Below are 22,355 nucleotides of genomic sequence, written 5' to 3'. Positions count from 1 at the left end.
CCTCTTCTTCCAACCATTCTTCCTGTTCCCCGATATGGGATCCCGGAAGATTTCTAACCGGGCTCTCAGATTCTGCTGATCCCAGCGAATCTCTTTCTAGAAATTAAATTATAAACCAACAAGCCATGCTTATCAGCCCCTGAGGGCCCCTCGCTGGGGTAATCCTGCCCACTTGCAGTCTCCAATGGGCCCTCAGCCATCATATCTTTTTTCAGCAAGGCAGCTTTATGCATAAGCAACAGAAACTCCCCTGCCGGTTTGCCTCTACTGCTCATCTGAATGGCTCAAAATGAGAGGTCCAAACAACTCCTTCCTAGAGGTAGTTAAAATGGTGGCATATCCCACCAAAGTCAGATCATCTCCTGTTGTGGGAACCTCCCCACTGTGGGAACGGAAGGCTGACTCCATTATATGCAGCCCCTCTCTGTCAGTTGCGCCAAGTCTGAGCTACCATATACAATGCAGCTTGAGCTGTGCTGCCCAATTAGTGCCAACTCATACAGCCTCAGTGGCTCTAAAGCACTCTTACTCCCCCCCCCATCCCCCTCCACTGCAGCCTAAACTTCTTCTGGTGCTGCTTCTGCCTAACCACCACTGTGGCTGCTTAGCACAACAGTGTGCCTGCTTAAAAACATTTTTTTTTAAATTAGCGGTTGCGTCTTCCTCCCAGGAGACTCTCAAGGGTCCCTCCCTTTAAGCAGGGGAGGGGAACCAAAGCACAAGCAGCCAAAAAAACCCCAGAAGAGCTTCAATGTTGGCAGGGGGAGGGAAAAGGGAAAGGTCCTGGCCCTACTAGGTATAGCACCTCCAAGACTAAGTGGAGAAAACCAAATTAGCAATAACCTATGCTATGTCCCCCAAGCAAGGAGACCAGACCAGATCAGCCATAGATGGCAAAAGGATGACTCACCTACCATCTACTGGAGACTGAGAAATATTAACCAGTACAGGACTACACAGGATACTTACATGATGATGTCATTATTTCCGTGCTTCTCAGTCTCCATCTGCTGGCAAGAGAAGCTATACCTCAAGTGACTTGACTGGTCTGGTGGAGCGATAAGAAATTGGGAGTTGGTTGGGGGAGGAAGGCAGTTAAATATGAGCAACAGGCCGTTGGAGACAGAAGAAATCAGGCCGTTTGTAATGGGGTGGGGGTAGTCCTTGGCCCACGACAGAGAAAGCCAGGTGGCAATTTGGGAAGTAAAGCAGACAACCCAGGAATCTCCCAGAAAATCCAAGACACTCTGTCTTGTCTCTCATACCCTCAAGTCCCCACTTTACCCTTGCCTCTACTTCTACCAGAACCTGTCTCCACGCTGGTACATTTAAGTCACTGCAGCATCTTCTCCCAGCACTACTGTCCTCTCCTCATGGATCAAGTCATACATCAATGGTCCGAGCCAAATGGCGCCCATTAGATTTGAAGAGAACTAAACAGTTTAAAAAAAACCCAATCCAAACGTATCTGTTTTACCTGAACAGGTGAGAATAATGGTGCTGGTGGGAAAAGCTGTAATACATTTGATCAATAAGACCAGTGGTGTACTCTTCGGCATTTGGCACCAGCCCATGAGGTAGGAGAGCCAGAAATGCAGTAGCAAAGAGGAAGCGAAGTAGGTGCTTGCTAACCCTTGCCCTTCCCATTTCCTGTGGAAGTGCTACTGATAAAAAGGTCATCTTGGTGTAAAATCAGAAAGGAAATGAAGCTGAAAAGCCAAGTTGATATTGGAGTGATTTATGTAATGTGGCAGCTTAACCATTCAAACTGCTATTCAATTAGGAAAAGAAGAGAAAAAGGACTCCAGTAAAGTGTAATCACTCACCTGTAGCAGGTTCTCTGAGGACAGCAAGATGCATTCTCACATAGGTGTGACATCTGATGACGCCTGGTGTGCAGCACTTCCTAGCAACTTTCTGAAGCCTTTGGAAGACCATGCTGTGCATGTGCACGCACGTTCCCACTTGCCAAGCAGGACTAGTCTATTACAGAATACAACTCCTAGTGAGGTGGGTGGGTATGCAGGAATATGTGGCTTGCTGTCCTCAGAGAACACCTGCTACAGGCACTTTCTCTGAGGACAAGCAGGACATTATATTACCACATATGGGAATCCTCTGAGGACAAGCAGGACACTATATTACCACATATGGGAATCCATAGCTATCAGGCTGCTGAAACAAAAAAAAAAAGAGGGGGGGGGGGGGGGGGGAGGAAAGACAGAAGGCCAGCAACAGGCTAGGCCTAGAACATTTTTTAAAAACTTTTCTCTCTCTCATTTTTTTTTTAAACGGAACAGTGTGAAACAGAAGACAAAAATGGGCCTAGGGGATGAGTTGGATTCTAGATCCCAAATAAATTCTGAAGGACTGACTGACCAATTTGACTGTTGCAACAGGAGTCCCGTTCTAAACATGTGAGATGTGGACAGGTGACCATGTCATAGTTCTGCAAATCTCCTCTATGGAGGCAGATTTCAAGTGGGTTACTGACACAGCCATGGCTCTGACATTATGAGCTGTGACATGACTCTCCAGAGTCAGCCCAGCCTGGGCATAAGTGAAGGAGATGCAATCTGCTACTCAACTGGATAACACATGTTTACGAATGGATGCCCCCATCGTGTTTGGGTGAAAAGCAACAAAAAACTGGGTGGACTGTCTATGAGCTTGCAGTCCAAGGTGTGCAGTGCACTTTCACAAGGATGGGCATGAGGTTTTGGGAAGAATGTTGGCAGGACAACTGACTGGTTAAGATGGAACACTGACACTACCTTAGGAACGAACTTAGGATGTTTGTGAAGAACTACTCTTATTATGATAAAATCTCATGTAAGTGGATCAGCTACCAGGGCCTGGAGCTCACGGACCCTGTGGGCTGAAGTGACCACCACCAAGAATAAGACTTTCCGGGTGGCAAGTATCAAGTGGCTCAAATAGAGCTTTCCTCAGCTGGGTGAGAACACCACTGAGATCCCATGACACTGTGGAAGGCTTGACCAGGATTTTGAGAAACAAGTCTCTTATGAAGTGGAAAACTAGAGGCTGTACAAAGATGGGCTTACCCTTGACATGTTGATGGTAAGTGCCAATTGCACCAGATGAACCCTGACAGAGTTGGTTTTGAGTCCAACTCTGGTAAGGGCAGAAGGTACTCACATAGTTTTTTTATAGGACAGGAAAAGGGATCGTCCTCACACCAGGCAGCAAACCTTCTCCACTTGAAATTATATGACCTCTTAGAATCATCCTTCCTGGAAGCAAGCAGGACATGGGTGACACCCTCATGCAGTTGGAGAGAATCAGTTCCTAATTTCTCATCATCCAGGCTGTGAGGGCTAGGATGCAAGAGGAGGTTGGGATGCATAAGCAACCCCTCATGCTAGGTGATGAGAGTTGGAAAACACTCTGGTCTCTTTGGTGGGGTCTTTGGTGGCTAAATCCAGAAGTAGAGGGAACCATATCTGCCTCAGCCAATAAGGGGTGATGAGGATCATGCCTCTGTCCTGTTTGAGTTTTAGCAAGGTTTTGCATAATGAAGGAGGGAAAAAAGTGTCTGATGCTAGCCTGCCATGTGACCCTAGTCTGGAGCAGTACCAAGGAATTTTGGTGTTCAAATGAGAGGCAAAGAGATCCACTGAGGGGGTGCCCCACTCTCAGAAGATCTCCGGGACTATGCCCACATTGAGGGAACACTTGTACGGATGCATCACTTAGTTCAGCCTGTCTGCCAAACTGTTTCTTCTCGCCAAGTAAGTGGCTCTGAGCACCATCCTGTGGATGGAAGCCCAGGTCCACAGCCAGACTGCTTCCTCACACAAGAGATATGAACTCATGCCTCCCTGCTTGTTGATACAGTACATTACAACAAGAAAAAGACATGATAGAGGTATATAAAATAATGAGTGGAGTGGAACAGGTGGATGTGAAGCGTCTGTTCACGCTTTCCAAAAATACTAGGACTAGGGGGCATGCGATGAAACTACAGTGTAGTAAATTTAAAACAAATCGGAGAAAATGTTTCTTCACCCAACGCATAATTAAACTCTGGAATTCGTTGCCGGAGAATGTGGTGAAGGCGGTTAGCTTGGCAGAGTTTAAAAAGGGGTTAGACGGTTTCCTAAAGGACAAGTCCATAAACCACTACTAAATGGACTTGGGAAAAATCCACAATTCCAAGAATAACATATATAGAATGTTTGTATGTTTGGGAAGCTCACCAGGTGCCCTTGGCCTGGATTGGCCGCTGTCATGGACAGGATGCTGGGCTCGATAGACCCTTGGTCTTTTCCCAGTGTGGCATTACTTATGTACTTATTATATCAATTTCAATAACGAGATAACTCAAATTTAAAAAAAAAACTGGTACCAATAGGAAAATACAGGAACATACAATCTGTAATCCAACAAATTCTCAGATTTGAGGAAAAGACTTCATAAAGACCGTTGCTAATTCTGCAGCACACTAGTATATAAAGCCACTATAGAGTGCACACGGTCAAAAAGTAATCATAGGTCTAAAAACCTCTCCCAAATATCTGGTAGCTCCAACTAAAAAGCAACTTTTCTTTTTCTTCTATATAAATACCAATAAATATAGATGGAAAAAGCACTTAACTTTAGGTGCTGTACTAACTTGTAAATGGAGAAAAAGACACCATCCAGTTCTCAGACAATTACGAGTTGTAAATTGTGCAGTCTCATTGTGAACTGTTAAATGCTCTTTGGCTGATAGGCTAAGGTGCAGAAGCTCAGGGAGCAAGGCCCGGATGCGCTAATCAAGGGTTGCCATTGGTAAAGGCTGTGGGGCCGGTTGGAGCTCAGGATGCAGAACTGCCGGGGCCAGTACAGAAACAGGACCTCGGCTGCTAGGAGACGTACACTTCGGCACCTCCTGGATGGAGGGGGAGCGGTCCTCCCGGCGTTGACGCTTTCCAGGTGCCGAATTCCTAGCACCGAGTGCCGATGGAGATCGATGACTGTGCTTTTTGGCCTTCGCCCGATGCATTTCACCCATGTTCCTCGGTGCCGACGCGGATGAAGCTGAATCCTCACGTCGCCTCGGGGTTGGGTCCAACGATGGACGGACCCGGGGGGGGGGGGGGGGGCCTGCATAGCAGGAGGTCTCGAGACAGGTGGAGACTCACTCAATGCCTCACTGTTCCCAGTATCTCGGGGTCTCGTAGCAGCCGTTCCTACCATGACTCCCAATGCCAGTGCCGCACTCGACGTAGACATCGAAGAACCGGACCTGGCCCCAAAAATCTTCTCGCGTTGAGCTTCTTGAGAAATTTGGGTCCTTTTCTTCATACAAAGACAAAGGACACAATTTACAGGGCTATGGTCGGGCCCGAGGCACTGTAGACACCAAGAATGGGTGTCTTTTCCCAAGATGGTCCGGTTGCACCGGGTACAACATTTGAAGCCACTGGGAGTCTTCGATGACATGGAAGGAAAAATGGATTCAGCGAAATTAAAAGTCGTGATGGTGTTGAAAAAAGGGGAAAGGAGGCACAAAAGGAAAATGCGACTGAGCAGGCCTAAATACAGCCCACGCCAAAAAAGAACAAAAACTTAAATGCAGGCCAAAAAGCTAAAAAGCATAAGGGACTTTTTTTTTTTTTGAAACAAATCAAGAAAGAAAGGGAGAAAAAAGTGAAGCGGGTACAAAAAACTACCGAAAGACACAAAAATAGCTCTGTCCCGGATATGTGAGGACCCAGCAAAAAAGCTGCCTCTCCTCACGCGGAGAAAACAAAATGGAAAGGCGCGGCCATGCTGCAGGCGAGAAGGCACTTGCACTTTCGAATTGGAGCGCTGCTTGCGCTCCAGAAAGCTCTCGTTCTTTTTCTATGACAATTTGCCGACGTGGGATGCGTCTACCAACTTGTGAGAATGGTAAGCCTGCTTGTCCTCGGAGAACCTCTAATCGCAATTTTTGAAAGGCAGAAGTTGGGACGTTTTCCACTGCAGTTTATCCAAATAATAAAGGGGATGTCTTGGAGACGTGATTTTCGGCAGGACTAGGGTGGGTCCAAGATTAGAACAACTTTCAGTGATAATGGAACAGGAAGAAATATGCAAGGTAAAAAATAAGAGTTTGAACAATGGGACCCAGGTGCAACTCCCACTTTTAACTTATTTCTATTCAAATACGTGAACCCTCCTGTAGCATAGATATGCCTACTGTACCTGAATTTATAAGACACCTGTAAACATGATGGCTATTGTAAGGGTGTACCTTTATGTACAGTAGGTTTTCTTTTCCTAGAGGGGCTCACAATAAAATATAAAGGAATTAAGGTGGAATTTGTAACTGGGTCCCATAGTTTAAAATCCACTGCACTCACCTCTAGGATACTCTCCTGCTCTGCAAGTATGTCTGTCTCCCGTTCTCCTGGAGTCATTGGTCCACTTCCCACTCTCTCTGTGCTGCAGGATGTCTGTGTGGCCATTTTTGTGCAAATAATGGCACACAGGTATTTTTGCACCTGCTTTTTTGGCATTCATATTTTGGACGCTTTCAGCACAAGAATGTCCTTCTCACATTTCAAAACAGGAAATCCCAATATTTTTCCTGTTTGAAAATGGCTGCAAGATGGACTTTATTTTTTGGATGATTTTTCTGACTTGGATGTTCTTGCAAAATGCCTCTCCATAAGTTCTGCATGTCCTCGGACAATCAGTGTATCTAGTGCAGCATGTATAGTAGCACAGACTATTTCTGAGTCTCATTGCTCGTTCTGTAAAGGCAGCGTTTTGGGTCTGTCTTTAAATGACCCCCAGTCTATGCAAAGAAATCAGGGATTGGGCTAGTCTAGTGGTTAGAGCTCCAGGCTGACAAATAGTAACGTCAGGTTCACATCCTGGGGCTGCTCCTTATGACTTTCCCAAGATCACATAACCCTCCATTGCTTCAGGTACAAAAATAGATTGTGAACCCTCTAGGGACCTTGTGTACCTGAGCTACTATTGAAAAAGGTGTGAGCTAAATCCAAATAAATATTAAAATTCATACCTGGATTTGGTACTGGTGGAGCATATTGGCCAAGAGACACTTCTTTTTTTGCAGTGCCTCTAGCTTCTGCAGGACCTGGGCAATAAGCTCCTGGATTTTCTCATTCTGTTGAAGATATTCACCTTTCAGGCTCTTCCATTGCTGCTTCACCGCACTCATCTGTTTGCCTGCAGAGGAGGAAGGAGAACTATGAATTTTTTATTTTCTCATATACAGATTCCATATCAGTGGTCCCAAAGCTACAGTCTACTGAGCATGCTTTCCAGTCCACATATTGTAACTTTCTTTTTACCTCTGCCAGTGTTACATTGGAGCTATTTTTGTTTCAGTGGATTTTTGAAAGATGAAGTGCTGCTACCACACGGCCTATGTTATAACCTGGGTTGATCGTCACTGCCAAAATAAACCTGTCAGAATAACATGGCAAGCAGAATAAATAAGAGATAGCAATTTTGGGGGAAGGAGGGAGAGGTGAGATGCTACAGATGAAGGGGAGATGCAGCAGTAGGAAAGGCTGAAAGGCAAAAATCTCCAAAAGGGGAAGAGAAAGTGATGCTTGGTGGCCCAAACAGTGGTTTAGCCCATGTGCTCCTTCCTAAACCATCAAAATAAAAGCTACTATTAGTGTACTCCAAGAAACAAAGCTTCCTGAATTGGGGTAATTAATGAGCTGATTATTAGAAGCCCCGCGCTGTTCCAAACAGCGCTCAAAACTTAGCACTGGAACAGCGTGGGGCAATAACATCCCCCCTCCAAATGATCAAGGCTAATGGCATGCAAAATTTAAGCACACTATTAGCTCTGATCATAGGGGAAAAGTGTGGGAGAACTGTGCCTGAGCGCATCCTCCCACGCTTATTTGACAGGTCCAGACTGTCAAAAGCCCGGACCTGTCAAACGCAGGAGACTGAGGTCCATTGGACCCTCGGACCACCACCATCACTCAGCCCTAGTGCCCCCCCCCCCCCCTAAAATCCCATCCATACAGTGACATGGGGGCTGGAGGTCTGATGGACTTCCAGTCCTCCCAACAAAAGGGCCCGGGGGGGCTGGAGATCTGGTGGATTTCCAATCCCCCTAAAAATTCCTGGTGGCCCAGTGGACTGCTAAACCAAGCCCCCCCCCCCCCCCCCCCCGGTACCTCCATGATAGAGGAGGAGGAGAGAGTAGCACACTCCCTCCTCTTCCAGTGCTGCCTTTAAAATGACTGCGCCCTGCCCAATGCATCCTGGACCTCCAGTCACGGTCGCTGTTTGGGTCAGGGCTTGGGGGCCAATGGACCACCAGGACATGGTGACAGCCTGAGCTGCCTGACTGACAAAGGGCGGGAGCAGAGTCTTAACCCCAATGCCAGCTCTGAGCTGGCGTACGGTTAAGGCACTATCCCGCCCCTACAATCAGAGCACTGTTCTCTGATCATAGGGGCGAAATACAAGCAGTTCATTTAAATCTAATTTAAATGATGTTAGATTTGCATACATATGCCCCCTCCCTTCCCTTTTTTTTCCTCTCCTCAGAACTCAGAGGTTAACAGCAGGACTTCTTTTACTTCTGGTTTAGATCACTACAGGTTGGAGGAGGGTGGGTTGAGGGGGATCGGGGGGGGGGAGAATTCCCACACTGCCCTTAGCCCTTTTTTTCTGGACATTGTAGGATGATGGGGTTTAGAAGGAATTTGGTATTTGGGGGTACAGGGGCTCATTTATACTATAAGATGGAGTGGGGAGGGGGTTGTAGGGATTTTGTTACTTGGGTTGTCTTTGATGTTTTGGGGTTGTTTTTTCTTTCATGACAGTGAGGTGTGAGCGGTTGAGGTCCAGGAGACCTTTTTACCTGTTTTTGGCTGGGGGGCTGCTGGCTGGGACAGTCCTCCGATCTGTAAACACTACTGGCCTTTGTTTTTTTCTATCATTAATCAGACCATGTGATGTTGGTTAAATTGGTTTCCTGGAATGTTAATGGGGTGTCATTGCCCATTAAGAGGCAGAAAATCTTACAAGCCCTGAATCATCAGAAAGCAGACGTATTTTTTCAAGAGACTCACCTGTCGACAGTGAACACTTGAAATTTCGACGCTGGTGTGTGGGTCAATTGGTAGAGTTTCCAGCAGTACATTATAAGGCTGGACTCCTGGTTCTTTTTCGGAGGGGATTGGATGCAAAGATCCAACAGACCTGGAGGGATCCCCAGGGCAGATTTTTACTTGTTAAGGTCTCTATTAACAAAAGACTCCTGTTACTGGAGGAGGAAGTGACGTCACGGACCGAGATGGCAGCTTGAATGCAGAGCTCCGCTGGGGCGATATTAAAGTGAGCAAATCCTGTAGATTTGAGCAGCATCTTGAAGCTTGGATCGCAGGGGAGAGGTCTCAAAGCTATGCTGCCGAAGAAGGGGCTGCAGTGATTCCGTTTCACGACAAAACAAAGCAAAAAAATGTTGACGGTCTCGGCGGGGCCAGAGCGGAGCGAGTCCAAGATGGCGGCAATTCCAGCTGTAGCCGAGAAGCATGCTGAGGAAGGACTGGAGGATTCTGGCAAGATTACTAAATCAGATGTGGTGGGTTAGTTTCAGGACTTGAAGGCCGATCTGGCGGGGATCCAAAAGGATGTCCAAAACGCCCTGAGAGAAATTAGGGCTGAACTCCGCGACCTGGGAACGCGTGTTGGTGAGGTGGAGGAGGGGATGAAGACTCTTAAGCAGGACATGGGAAAACTCCATAAAGTAGTGAATGCTGACACGGTGGAAGTGCAACAACCAAAGGAGCAGTTGGAAGATCTAGAGAATAGGTCGCGTCGAAATAATTTGAGATTTAAAGGAATCCCAGACTTGGATATGTTCAACTGTGTAGCAGTGATTCGAGAGCTGTGTGGGCACATATTGAATCTGAGGAAGGGGGTCAATTACCGGACCTCCACATCCAGAGAGCGCACAGAGTGGCTGGCCCGCAGCGAGATTCCAATCCAATGGACATTGTAGTGTGTTTCGCTGATTTTCCCACGGAGCAGATATTGTCTAAAGAAAGGCAGCAAAAAGAGAATGTTTCAAGATGTAGCATGGACTACTTTACAAAAGCATCAATCCTTTACAGAAGTCACGATATTCATGAGGTCAAGGGGGATCCGCTACAGGTGGCTACTCCCCTTTGCGATGGGAAGTCGCGCAAAGTAAAGACCCCCGGTGACGCCTGGTCAACATTGTGATCTTTGGGGTGTAGAGGTGTTCCAGTACAGCCGGAGTTACCGGAGACCGCCAAGGAACCCAGAGCGGATTCAGCATGGCAGACGGTGGTGGATCGGGGAAAGAAATCTGATAAGCAGGCTTCCTGAAGGAAAACAGACTTAACTGAACTGGCGACAGATTGATTAATTTGCTGAGGACATTATGCAGATAAGCAACCATTTCAGGGGGTGCTATGCATAGGGGGGTCGGGTGGGGAGAGGGGAGGGCAGGCATGGCACCCTGGTGAGAGTGGGGAGCACGGGAGCATGTTGGAACATTGTGAGGGGTGAGCTGAGAGATTGAATTGGAGGGATTTTGGGTGTGGAAAATATAATTGTGTGGGTCTGGGGGTGGAAGGGTGGAGGGATGCTAGACAGGAGGGTAACGGTTAAATGAATGTAGTGGATGTGGGGGAGTGTGGGGTGACGGGAGGGCAGGGGATGGACTGTTGTGAGGCTAAAGCCCGGGAGAGTGCATTTATTCCTCGTGGGATGGCTGATCTACTGATAGAGAGATTGGCTAAAGGGAGGGGGAGGATTGGGGAGGGACTGTGGATATGTTAAAGCAGAGGAGAGTGGGTTTGGAGCAGGGGGAGGGACGGGGATTGGCCTTACTGGTGGGAACATGGAATGTGAATAGGCTCAATAATCAGGGGAAGCGCAGTACAGTATTTAAGGAACTGAGCAGGCTGAAGTGGGATGTAACGTTTTTACAAGAAACATACTTAAGACCAAGAGATACTCACATGCTGCGTCGTAGGCCTTTTCGGGAAGTGGTGGTACATCAGGGAGAATGACCAAAGAGGATGGGGGGAGTGGCCATATTGATAAGACAAAGTTGTGGGATTGTGATTAAAAAGGTGTTTTGAGATACTAGTGGGCGCTGTGTGGCCCTTAGAGGGTGGTTGCAGGGCAAGGAGCTGACATTGATCAATATTTATGCACCGAATGTGGGGCAGAAGAAATTCTTTCAAACATTAAAAGGAGAGATTCTGGGATTTGTGGGAGGGCAGGTAGTGGTAGGGGGGGGGAGGATTTTAATCTTGCCCCGCATGCAAGGTTAGACCATTTGACAGGAGGAGGGCAGCAGGGTGGTCCAGGGAGGAAGGCATTGTTGCAATTTATGAAAGGGTTGGAAGTGGTGGATTGTTGGAGGTTGCTACATGGGGTGCAGCGGAATTACACCTTTTACTCGCATGCAGCGCAGACCAATTCCCGTATAGATGAGTTGTGGGTGCATCGCAATGGATGGCATATGGTGGAGGCGGCTGAGATACAGACAATGTGTGTTTCTGATCATGCGCCAATGTGGATTAAACTAACTGGGCTTGGTCATTGCAGGCGACAAGGAGTCTGGAGACTTAATGAGTCACTGCTAGGCGATAAGAAAATGAAGGAAGATATTAAGCTTAATATTCAAGAGTTCCGTCACTTTAATGATAACGGGGAAGTAACTGATGGGGTGTTATGGGATGCGTTGAAAGTAGTGGTGAGGGGGACCTTGATTAAGTGGGGATTGCGCAAGAAAGAAAGAAAGAAAGAAAGAAAGAAAATGTTCTATTCAATGTGGAAACAAACGAATAAAACCTTTCTTCCCGACGGAAATCTTTTGAAACCTAATACAATCAATGGTCCTAAGCCATGCAGATTACTGCAACGCCATCTATGCGGGATGTAAAGAACAACTCGCAAAAAAACTCCAGACTTCCCAAAACACAGCTGCCAGGCTGATATTTGGTAAATCACACTTCGAAAGCGCTAAATCCCTCCGAGAAAAGCTGCATTGGCTCCCAATCAAAGAACGTATCATCTTCAAAATCTGCACCTTTGTCCACAAAATTATCTACAGCATAGTCTCAGGATACATGACAGACCTCATAGATCTACCAACCAGAAACAGATCATCACGTTCATACCTAAACTTACATTATCCAAATTGCAAAGGACTTAAATACAAAACAACTTAAGCATCCAGCTTCTCCTATGTAAGCGCACAACTATGGAATGGACTCCCAAAAGCTGTAAAAACAATCCATGACCATCTAAACTTCAGAAAATCACTAAAAACCAACCTCTTCAAAAAGGCTTACCCCACCGACCCAACGTAAATCCTCACACCCAGCACAACCAATGATCGTACTGGACAATATACAATCTTCATTCCCTTCGACCTTCACGGTGCCTGACACAGACCTACCTCATTTGACCACAATTCAACCTTGTATTTGTTATCAACCGACTAGCGAACGTCTTTACGGTACCATGTAAGTCACATTGAGCCTGCAAATAGGTGGGAAAATGTGGGGTTCAAATGTAATAAATAAATAAATAAAAAGGGAAAAAGGACAACACTTGCTAACTTTGCATATGAGGTTATTACACTTAGAAATGCTGCACAAACGAAACCCTACACCACAGATATGGGAAGACCTTAAACAAGTGAGAGGGGAAATAGCACAACTGCAGATGGCAGACGTTGATCATGAGAACTAAGCTAAAGCAGCAATACTTTGAGTTCGTCAATAAATCAAGTGCAAGGTTGGCCCGTTTTTTACGGGCAAGGAGAGGGCGCTCCCTTATCCAAAAGTTGAAAGATGGTGGGGGAGGTTGACACTATGCTGATTCAGATATTGGAAAATGCTTTGTGCAATATTACCAAGATTTATATAGTGCCTCTGAGGGTGCATCGGCTGCAGATATAGCTCGTTATTTGGATCAGTTTCCATTACAATGATTGGATGAATCTGAAAGGGCTCAGCTTGGGGAAACCTATTAGACTAGGGGAGGTACAGGAGGTGATAAAAAGGCTTCCTAATGGTAAGGCCCCAGGATTAGATGAATACTCAGTGAGGTTTTACAAATGTTTTGTGGAGGAGCTGGGAGATTTATTGGTGCGAGTGGGTAATGGCATTTTGGAGGGCACTGGGCTCCCGGTATCCATGTCTGAGGCTGGGGTAATGGTCCTGCCTAAATCTGGGAAAGACCCCATTGTTTGTGGTTCATATAGACCTATTTTTTTTTTGTTACATTTGTACCCCGCGCTTTCCCACTCATGGCAGGCTCAATGCGGCTTACATGGGGCAATGGAGGGTTAAGTGACTTGCCCAGAGTCACAAGCAGCTGCCTGTGCCGGGAATCGAACTCAATTCCTCAGTTCCCCAGGATCAAAGTCCACCACCCTAACCACTAGGCCACTCCTCCACTCCCTTATTTCACATCTCTCTCCTCTTTAATCTGTTCAAAATTCTGCTGCACAACTAATATTCCGCCAGTGTCGTTATGCTCATATTAGCCCTCTCCTCAAGTCACTTCACTGGCTTCCTATCCGTTTCCGCATACAGTTCAAACTCCTTTTATTGACCTATAAGTGCAATCACTCTGCAGCTCCTCAGTACCTCTCCACTCTCATCTATCCCTACATTCCTCCCCGGGAACTCCGTTCACTGGGTAAATCTCTTTTCTGCACCCTTCTCCTCCACTGCTAACTCCAGACTCCGTTCTTTTTATCTTGCTGCACCATATGCCTGGAATAGACTTCCTGAGCCGGTACGTCAAGCTCCATCTCTGGCCTTCTTCAAATCTAAGCTAAAAGCCCACCTTTTTGATGCTGCTTTTAACTCCTAACCCTTATTCACTTGTTCAGAACCTTTATTTTATCATCCTCACTTTAATATTCCCTTATCTCTTGTTTGTCCTGTTTGTCTGTCCTAATTAGATTGTAAGCTCTGTCGAGCAGGGACTGTCTCTTCATGTTCAAGTGTACAGCGCTGCGTACGTCTAGTAGTGCTATAGAAATGACAAGTAATAGTAGTAGTAAAGATAGTGGCTAAGATCCTGGCTAACAGATTGGCTAGGGTACTGCCGAAATTGATTCATATAGATCAATCTGGATTCATCCCAAAGAGGCAGGTAGGGGATAACATAAGGCACACTCTTCATTAAATATGGAAGGCACAAAGATCCCGGTCTAGTACAGCTATGTTAGCCATAGATGCAGAAAAGGCCTTTGACCGGGTCAGTTGAGGGGTTTTGCAAGCAGTGATGAATCACATGGGCCTTGGAGATAATTTTGGTACCTGGCTGGCAGCCTTATATGCAGATCTGAAGGCATGCCTTAATATTAATGGAGGATATACATCTTTTTTTCCAATTGGTAGGGGGACTAGGCAGGGATGTCCCTTGTCGCCCCTTCTATTTGCATTGTGCATAGAGTCATTAGCAGAAATGATATGTCAAATATCCACATCTTCGGGGTATTAGGGTTGGGGGATGGACCGTCGTATTGCGCTGTTTGCGGATAATGTGCTACGTTATGTGGTGGATCCAGAGAAGATGCTACCTACGGTGTTGGAGATTCTTAGAGAATTTTAAAGATATGCTGGTTTAAAGATTAATATGGATAAAAGTGAGCTATTGGGGATTTCTCTAACCCACATGGAAGAGAGTAGATTGAAAGCAGTTTGCTTTCAAATGGGCCAAGAATCACATTCGATATTTGGGGATTCAGATTCCCAGGGATCAAATTTTTTTTTTTAATAAATCCAAAACAAAAGACACCAAACTAAGAGCCTTGGAGGCCATATCTGTCAACCACTGCTGTATCCACAGCCTCAAATGTGCCACCACCACAACCACCACTGTGTGAAAACAAAATACGAACGAGAATGTAGAGAGTATCCGGCAGAAGGGCTGCCCCGAATCTGGCCACTTCCAGCAAGGCAGGAATTGCTTCGTCCACTGCAAAACAGCCCTGGCTATATAAGTACCACATATAGAGAAATTAGTTCTTACCTGCTAATTTGCTTTCCTTTAGTCCCTCCGGACCAGCCCAGAATGTGACTGATGGGTTGTGACGCCTTCCAGCGGGTGGAGACTGAGAACTCTGACTTATAGAGTTGAATAGGGACAGATATCTTACCCATCTCCGCTGGAATCTTACCCACCCCTGCAAGAATTTAACCCGTCCCCACCCAATCCCGCAAGAATTTAATGGTACATTAAAAAAAATTCCAGTCAGCTCTCTCAGTCTTTCTCTGGGTTCGAACGGGAGCACTGCAAGCAAGGAAGGAAGGAAGGTAAAATTATGTATCATACCTGATAATTTTCTTTCCATTAGTCTGTATAGATCAATCCATAGACAAGTGGGTTATGTCCATCCACCAGCAGGGGAGATAGAGAGCAATCTTTTGGCTCCCTATATATGGTCACGTGCAGTCACCAATTCCTCAGTATGTCGATACCAAAGCCCATGGACCTTGAGAACTTCTCCTGTGACTGACAACTCATTAATCCTATAACCGCAGCAGCGGGAGGAACTGAATTGATTAATTGGCCCTGCCACCGCAAAAGCGGGAGGAACTCAAACAGCTCACTTAAACAGATTCTCCCCAACTCCAGGCAAATCAGGGAACTTACACTTGTTGAAGTTGAACTTGACTTGAAGTAGAAACTGAACTTGAGTGAGAAGTTGAAGGTGCCTCTGAAAAACCATAAACACAAGTAAACCAATACACCACCGTTTTCTGGGCGGGGCTATGGATTGATCTATACAGACTAATGGAAAGACAATTATCAGGTATGATACATAATTTTACCTTCCATAGCGTCTGATAGATCAATCCATAGACAAGTGGGATGTACCCAAGCAGTACTTACCCAGGGTGGGACTCAGAAATGCCAAACAGCAACACCGAGGCGCCGAACGCCACATGAACCCATTGCGGCCATGTCCAGGTGATAGTGTTTGAAACAGGTATGAACTGATGATGAAGATGCCGATCTACAAATGTACTCCAGAGAGATCGATCTCAATTCTGTCATAGAAGCCGCCGAAGCTCTCATTGAATGAACCTTCAGATTTCCCTGGTGGTAATTTCCCCGAAAGAATGTATGCTGAATCCATAGCTTCCTTGACCCCACGAGCCACTGAAGGGTTGGAAGGCTTGTGACCTTTGTGAGGCCCAGCAAACAAAACAAAAAGGATGATCCGTTTCCCGGAAATCATTTGTCACCTTCAAGTATCTGATGACACTCGCTTAACATCCAGGCATTGAAGGACGACAAACTCCTGCGTATCATCCTCCACTCGGCACAAAGAGAGGCAGAGTTGTTGATTCACATGAAAACGAGAAACACCTTTGGCAAAAAAGGAAGGTACTGTGCGTATAGAGACCCCCGCTGCCGTGAACTGCAGGAAGGGGTCTCTACCAGACAAGGCTTGAAGTTCTGACCCTCTTGTCGCCGAAGAGATTGCAACCAGAAACACAGACTTCAGTGTCAAAAACGTCAGAGAAATTCGAGAAAGAGGCTCAGAAAGAGGCTTCTGTACTGCTCGCAGGACCAAGAAAAGATTTCACGAAAAGATGATCGAGCTCAGGGGAGGTGCCAGTTGGTTAACTCCTCTTAAGAAGCGCACCATAACATGGACGAGAGAGAAAACCTTCACCTGTCCTCTAAAGCAGGCCAAGGCCGCTACCTGAATTCTAAGAGAACCCAGATACAGACCCTTTGGAGACCCTCCTGAAGGAAGGTCAAGATGGAGGCTACTGACGCCGAAGCGGGAAAATGGATCCCGCTGCACACCAGGACTCAAAGGTGCGCCAAACTCTGGCATAAGCTGTTGGTGCGAAGCACCAACTCGCTCTCCCCATAGTGGCTATGACTCGATCCGGAAAACTCTTATATGTCAGTCGAGTCCTCCCAATAGCCAGGCCGTAAGACCACATGGGAGTGGGCCCTGAAACACAACTGGACCCTGGCGCAAAAGTCCTCGACATGAAGAAGACACAAAGGCTCGCTGATCAAGAGCCGCATCAGGTCCACATACCACAGGCACCTGGACCAATCTGGGGCCCCAGCATAACTCGCCCCGGGTGCAGGACCACCCGTCTCAGACTCCTGTGCAACATGGGCCAAGAGGGAAACACATATAGAAGCTCTTCCATAGGCCATAGCTGAAGGAGGGCATCGATTCCCAGAGTCTGAGGGACCAGGCCTCTGCTGAAGAACCACGGAGCTTTGGAGTTGACAGGGATTGCCAACAAATCCATGGTCGGCAGACTCCAGCGGCTCGTGAACCACGAGAATGCTTGGTCTGAGAGCTGCCACTCTCCCAGACCGAACACATGTCGACTGAAAAAATCTGCCTTGACATTCAGATATCCTGCAATGTGTGCTGCCGTCAGTTGCTCCAAATGCTGTTCCGCCCAAAGGCACCAGTGCCTCGCTTCCCTGGCCAAGGGAGCGGTCCTGGTTCCTCCCGCCTGTTGACCTAGACCACCGCCGTGGCCTTGTCGGACAGGATCCGCACTGAATTCTGAAACAACAGCTGCAGAAAGTCCTGGAGGGCCAGACAAATCGTCCTCAACTCCCAGAGATTGAAGGGCCACTGCGCTCCAGCGGGCCTAAATTCCTTGTGCCGACCGTCCCTGGCAGTGATCCCCCCAACCTGACAAACTGGCATCCGCGGTGACTACAATCCACGTGGGCGTCGTCCGGGGCATGCCCAGACAGAGAGTCTGTCCGCAATTCTCCAACACTGGGGACCAACAGCTGAGCAGAGAATGCTGTACTGGCCTCCCAGGTTCGCGGTGCTGACTTGGGTAACAAGTTGGAGACCTAAGCCTGCAACTACTACTTCCCCGCCCCTGGAAGAAAGACTCTGCCTACCTGAGAGACGAAGACCACCCCTAGGTAGTCCAGAGAGTGTGAAGGACTTAGCCGACTCTTCTCCAGATGGATAATCCAAGCCAAGGATCGCAGTAGGGAGAGAACCCTGACCATGGTTCTCACACCTTCCTCAAAAGACGGTACCCGGACCAGCCAGACAACTAGGTAAGGGAGCACTGCCTTGTCTTGCTGAGAAAAAAAACGCTATGACGACTATCACTTTGGAGACGGTCCGAGACGCTGTTCCAGCGTGAAAGGGAGGCCCTGGAACTGAAACAGGCGGTTCCGGACTGCAAGCGGAGATAACGCTGAAAAAGGGGCCAAACTGAAATGTGCAAATAGACCTCTGCTTGTCCAGAGCTGACAGAAATTTTCCCTTCCTTACGGTGGCCAAGACCGACCGGAGGTACTCCATCCTGAAGTGACTCACTCTCAAGGCCTTGTTGACTCCTGAAATCGAGAATAGGCCGAGAGGAACCTCCTTTCTTTGGTAACACAAAATAAATGGAGTAGCATCTTGTGCCACATTGTTCCACTGGAACGGGCATGACAGAGCCGATAGAATGAAACTGTCCAGAGACAGCTTGACTGCCGCGAACTTGGGCAGCGACTTGCAAGGAGAGGCCAAGAATAAATTCTTCAGTTTGTAACCATCCCGGATGACTCCAAGGAGCTAATCGTCCGTCGCTACCCTGACCCACTCACCCAGGAAGGAGGACAGCTGTCCTCCTATCAAATCTGGGCCATGAGCCAGGGCCCCAAAAATGGCCACGAGCCCTAGGGGTAGTTCTGGGAGCATTACCGCTGAAGCGACGGTCTCCACGAAAAGACTGCTGGCTGACACTGCTAGAAATAGAGCGTTATCCAGACGATACTGGAGGGCCCCTCAAAAACAGCCCATGGAGGAGACCATACGAGAAGTCAGCCTGTTCCTGACCTCTGGGAGCCGCTTGATTCCTTTGGAATCTCCCAGCTCCGACACTATCTTATCCAGCTCGACTCCGAAGAGGAGCTTACCCGTGAATGGCAACTTGCCATACTGCCCTTATAAGCCATGTCAGCTGCCCCATGGCGAAGCGAAGGCCAACGGCGGGCAGAAACGACTAAGGAAAGTTCCTCAGTAGCAGCCCGAAGGCATCCTATAGCCGGTCCGCCACATAGGCCCATCTATTCTAAGGCTGGACCAGGCGCTATTAGCTTCCCCGCAGAGGAAGTCTGTTGAAAGGCGGTAAGGCTAGGCCTGACCACGTAGGAGCCGCAAACAGCAGCCTACTACACAATGAGGCTGATTCAAAGACCCACTGCAATGCTGCTTCCAACCTCCTGAGAGCGGTGCTGCCTTCCACGGGCAAAGCCGTTCTTGGTCCCTGTTATGACAAGAGATTCCACGGTAGGAAGGCGGGAAGACTCGCGCTCCCCCTCAAGAAGGGGAACAAGCGCTGCATGACCTTAGCGACCCGAAGGGCAGCCTCCTGAGAACCCCACTGCCTCGCAATAAGAGCCTTCAGTGCCTCGAAAGGTGGAAGGCCCTAGGCGGGCGCCTGCTGGCCGATACTATAGAAGGAGCCACCGAGGAGGAAGGCCCACCATGAGGTGCTGAGATTCCCAGAATTTTCATAGCCCGCACAATTAGATTAGGAAACTGCTCCTGGCGAAAAAGGCGGGCAGGAGCGGAATCATCTGCTCCATCTGAGAAGATCTCACCGTCCTCCAGCATGTACATCTGAACGCTGGGAAACCTAGACCTGCTGCCCTCATCTACCTCAAAAACAGCAGACTCCAGGTCTAGAGGTAGGGGAGCTACCCTGGGGTGCTTGTGAGACCCTCAGAGCTCCTATCAGCCAGGGGAGACCCAGCCCTTAAAGGTGAAAAACCTGGTGCCTAAAGGCACGAAATCTGGGGAAAAAGAGCTTCAAGCTCCGCTCCCACAGCAACACTGTCTCTACTACTACTACTACCTGACATTTCTAAAGCGCTACTAGGGTTACGCAGCGCTGTACAATTTAACATAGAAGGACAGTCCCTGCTCAAAGGAGCTTACAATCTAAAGGACAAATGTTCAGTCAGTCAAATAGGGGCAGTCTAGATTTCCTGCGGGGGAGGGTGATGAAGTGTGAAGGTGATCAGGTGATGGTCAGAGGGAGGAAGAGCTGAGGCGCAGAAATTGGAGGGTGAGCAGGTAGAGGAGAGGACGAGGTCAAGACAATGGCTGTCTCGGTGAGTAGGGGTGGTGGAGCATAGCTGGAGGTTGAAGGAGGATGCTAGAGTGAGGAACTGAGAAGCGTGAGGGTCGGATTGGTCATCAACGTGTATGTTAAAGTCTCCGAGAATGAGGGATGGGGATGAGGGCTCAAGAAAAATGGAGAGCCAGGCATCGAAGTCGGTAAGGAAGGAAGATAGGGACTTATCAGGGGGGCGGTAAATGACTGCAACTCTGAGTGGCAGCGGGTAGAATAGACGGATGGAGTGAACTTCAAAGGATGAGAAGCAGTGAGACTGCGGTAGGAGGAGAGGTTGAAAACTGCAGGAGGGCGAAAGTAGTAACCCGACGCCGCCACCGCGGCCAACTGGGCGGGGAGAATGGGAGAAGAGATAGCCTCCATGGCATAGGGCCGCGACAGAGGCAGAGTCATCAGGGGTGAGCCAGGTTTCAGTTAGGGCGAGGAGTTGGAGAGAATGAGAGATGAAGAGGTCATGGGTAAAGGAGAGTTTGTTGCAGACAGATCGGGCATTCCATAGGATGCACGAGAAGGGGAGGGAAGAGGGGGAGAGGAGGGGAATGGAAATGAGGTTGGAGACATTCCGGAGTGGTCTGCATAGATAGGATGAGGATTGGTGTGGGGGACCTGGATTGGGATTGATGTCCCCAGCGGATAGTAGGAGAAGGAGTAAGAGAATACGAAGAAGGGTAGGGGAGGTAGGGCAACAAAGGCGACGAAGGCGGGATGTGCATAGGAGGAATGGAGATGGGTCAACAGCAGGAAGGAAATGTTGAAGGTTGAGGGCTAAGGAGAAGGAAGGGGAAAGGAGAGAAGGTGAGGTGATGAGGGTAAGGGGAGGGTAAAGTGTAGCAGCAGTACAAAGTGTTTTTGGGTTAAGAAGTAGGTTGGGAAGGGACAGCATCAGGAAGAGAGTGTGTATAGGGGACATGGCAGTGCAGAATTGGATTGCTGGAACACTGGAATGTTGGAATGGGTGAAACTGGTAGGCTGGGCTACTTGGGGAAGGTGATGAATTAGGAATAGATGTAGTTGGAAGAGGTCAGTAGTGATAATTTGGCTGTAGGGAGACTATTTAAGAGATGTCACTCTAGGGGTGGGAGGGACTAAGCCTAAGAGACAGAGCTGTTCTCTGCAGGGAGACTATCTCTAAAAGGTATTTTCTCTGAAAAAAGCTGTTGCTTTTGAGACAGAGCTGTAATCTGCAGGCAGACTCTCTCTAAAAGGTGGCTTCTCTGAAAAAGCAGTTGGTTTTGAGGCTGAAATCTGCTCTCCCCAGAAAGAACCAGTCACACCCACTAAGTTTGAAAAATGTGGGAGAAGGGAGGTCAAGAGCCTAAGAGACAGAGCTGTTCTCTGCAGGGAAACAGCTGTAGAAGCAGAGACACGGAGGTGTGCAAATCCAAGATGGCGTCCGCTGCTTCGGTCCGAGAATGCACTGTGCGGGAAGAAAAGGCACTCCTTTTTAACTTAGGAGCTTTTCCTGAGCCGCCCTTCTTTGGGGCGCCCTGCTGGTGGATGGACATAGCCCACTTGTCTATGGATTGATCTATCAGACACTATGGAACTGAAGTTGGAACTCGGAACACTCTGGTGTGCACATGTAAGACTTGTCTCTGATTCACTGGCACTGGGTGCTGAGAAATCGCCACACGCATGCACCAGTAGCTCAGGTGACATCTGATGCTCATGCCTGTGTCAGAGCCGAGGTCTGTGCATCGACCGGAAGCAGAAAGGATTAATAGTAACATAGTAAGTGATGACAGATAAAGTCCATCCAGTCTGCTCAGTAGTCACACTCATTATCAATTCATTATTAAATCAAGAATGAACGTGATAATATATGCTTGATAATGGTCTTTCTTTGGCATTTCTGGGACAAGAAGTCTGTCCAGCCTTACCTTATGTTCCAACTGCTGGAGTTGCTGAAGTCCACTCCAGCCTATTCGTCTTCTCATTTGCAGGACACAGACAGTAAATGTCTGTCCAGCACTGTCCTCATGTTCCAGCCACTGAAGTTGCTGTCTAAGCCCTTTCCAGTCCATCCTAAACCAGATTACCATATATGATACACAGACAAGTCTGCCTGGTATCAGCCCTAGTTCATCACGTCTGGAATCGCCATCTAAGCGTCACTCAACACATCCACTCACATGCATCCATTCAGATTTTTTATAACTTCCATTTGCTACTTAGAGATCTTCCACGTTCATCTCATGCTTTTTTGAATTC

General features: G+C 47.8%; 1 protein-coding gene across 2 annotated transcripts in view; it reads right to left on the bottom strand.

The window, feature by feature from the left end:
- LOC115463448 overlaps window positions 1-22,355 on the bottom strand; it is a 102,661-nt gene that overhangs the window by 30,392 nt on the left and 49,914 nt on the right. For both annotated transcript variants that reach the window (XM_030193949.1, XM_030193948.1), the window contains exon 4: window positions 7,019-7,185. In XM_030193949.1, the coding sequence (XP_030049809.1) occupies window positions 7,019-7,185 (167 nt within the window). The remainder of the gene's footprint in view (window positions 1-7,018; window positions 7,186-22,355) is intronic.

This window comes from Microcaecilia unicolor, chromosome 2, assembly GCF_901765095.1.
Source record: "Microcaecilia unicolor chromosome 2, aMicUni1.1, whole genome shotgun sequence".
NCBI classification, from domain to species: domain Eukaryota; kingdom Metazoa; phylum Chordata; class Amphibia; order Gymnophiona; family Siphonopidae; genus Microcaecilia; species Microcaecilia unicolor.
This window is presented reverse-complemented; position numbering and strand designations above follow the sequence as displayed.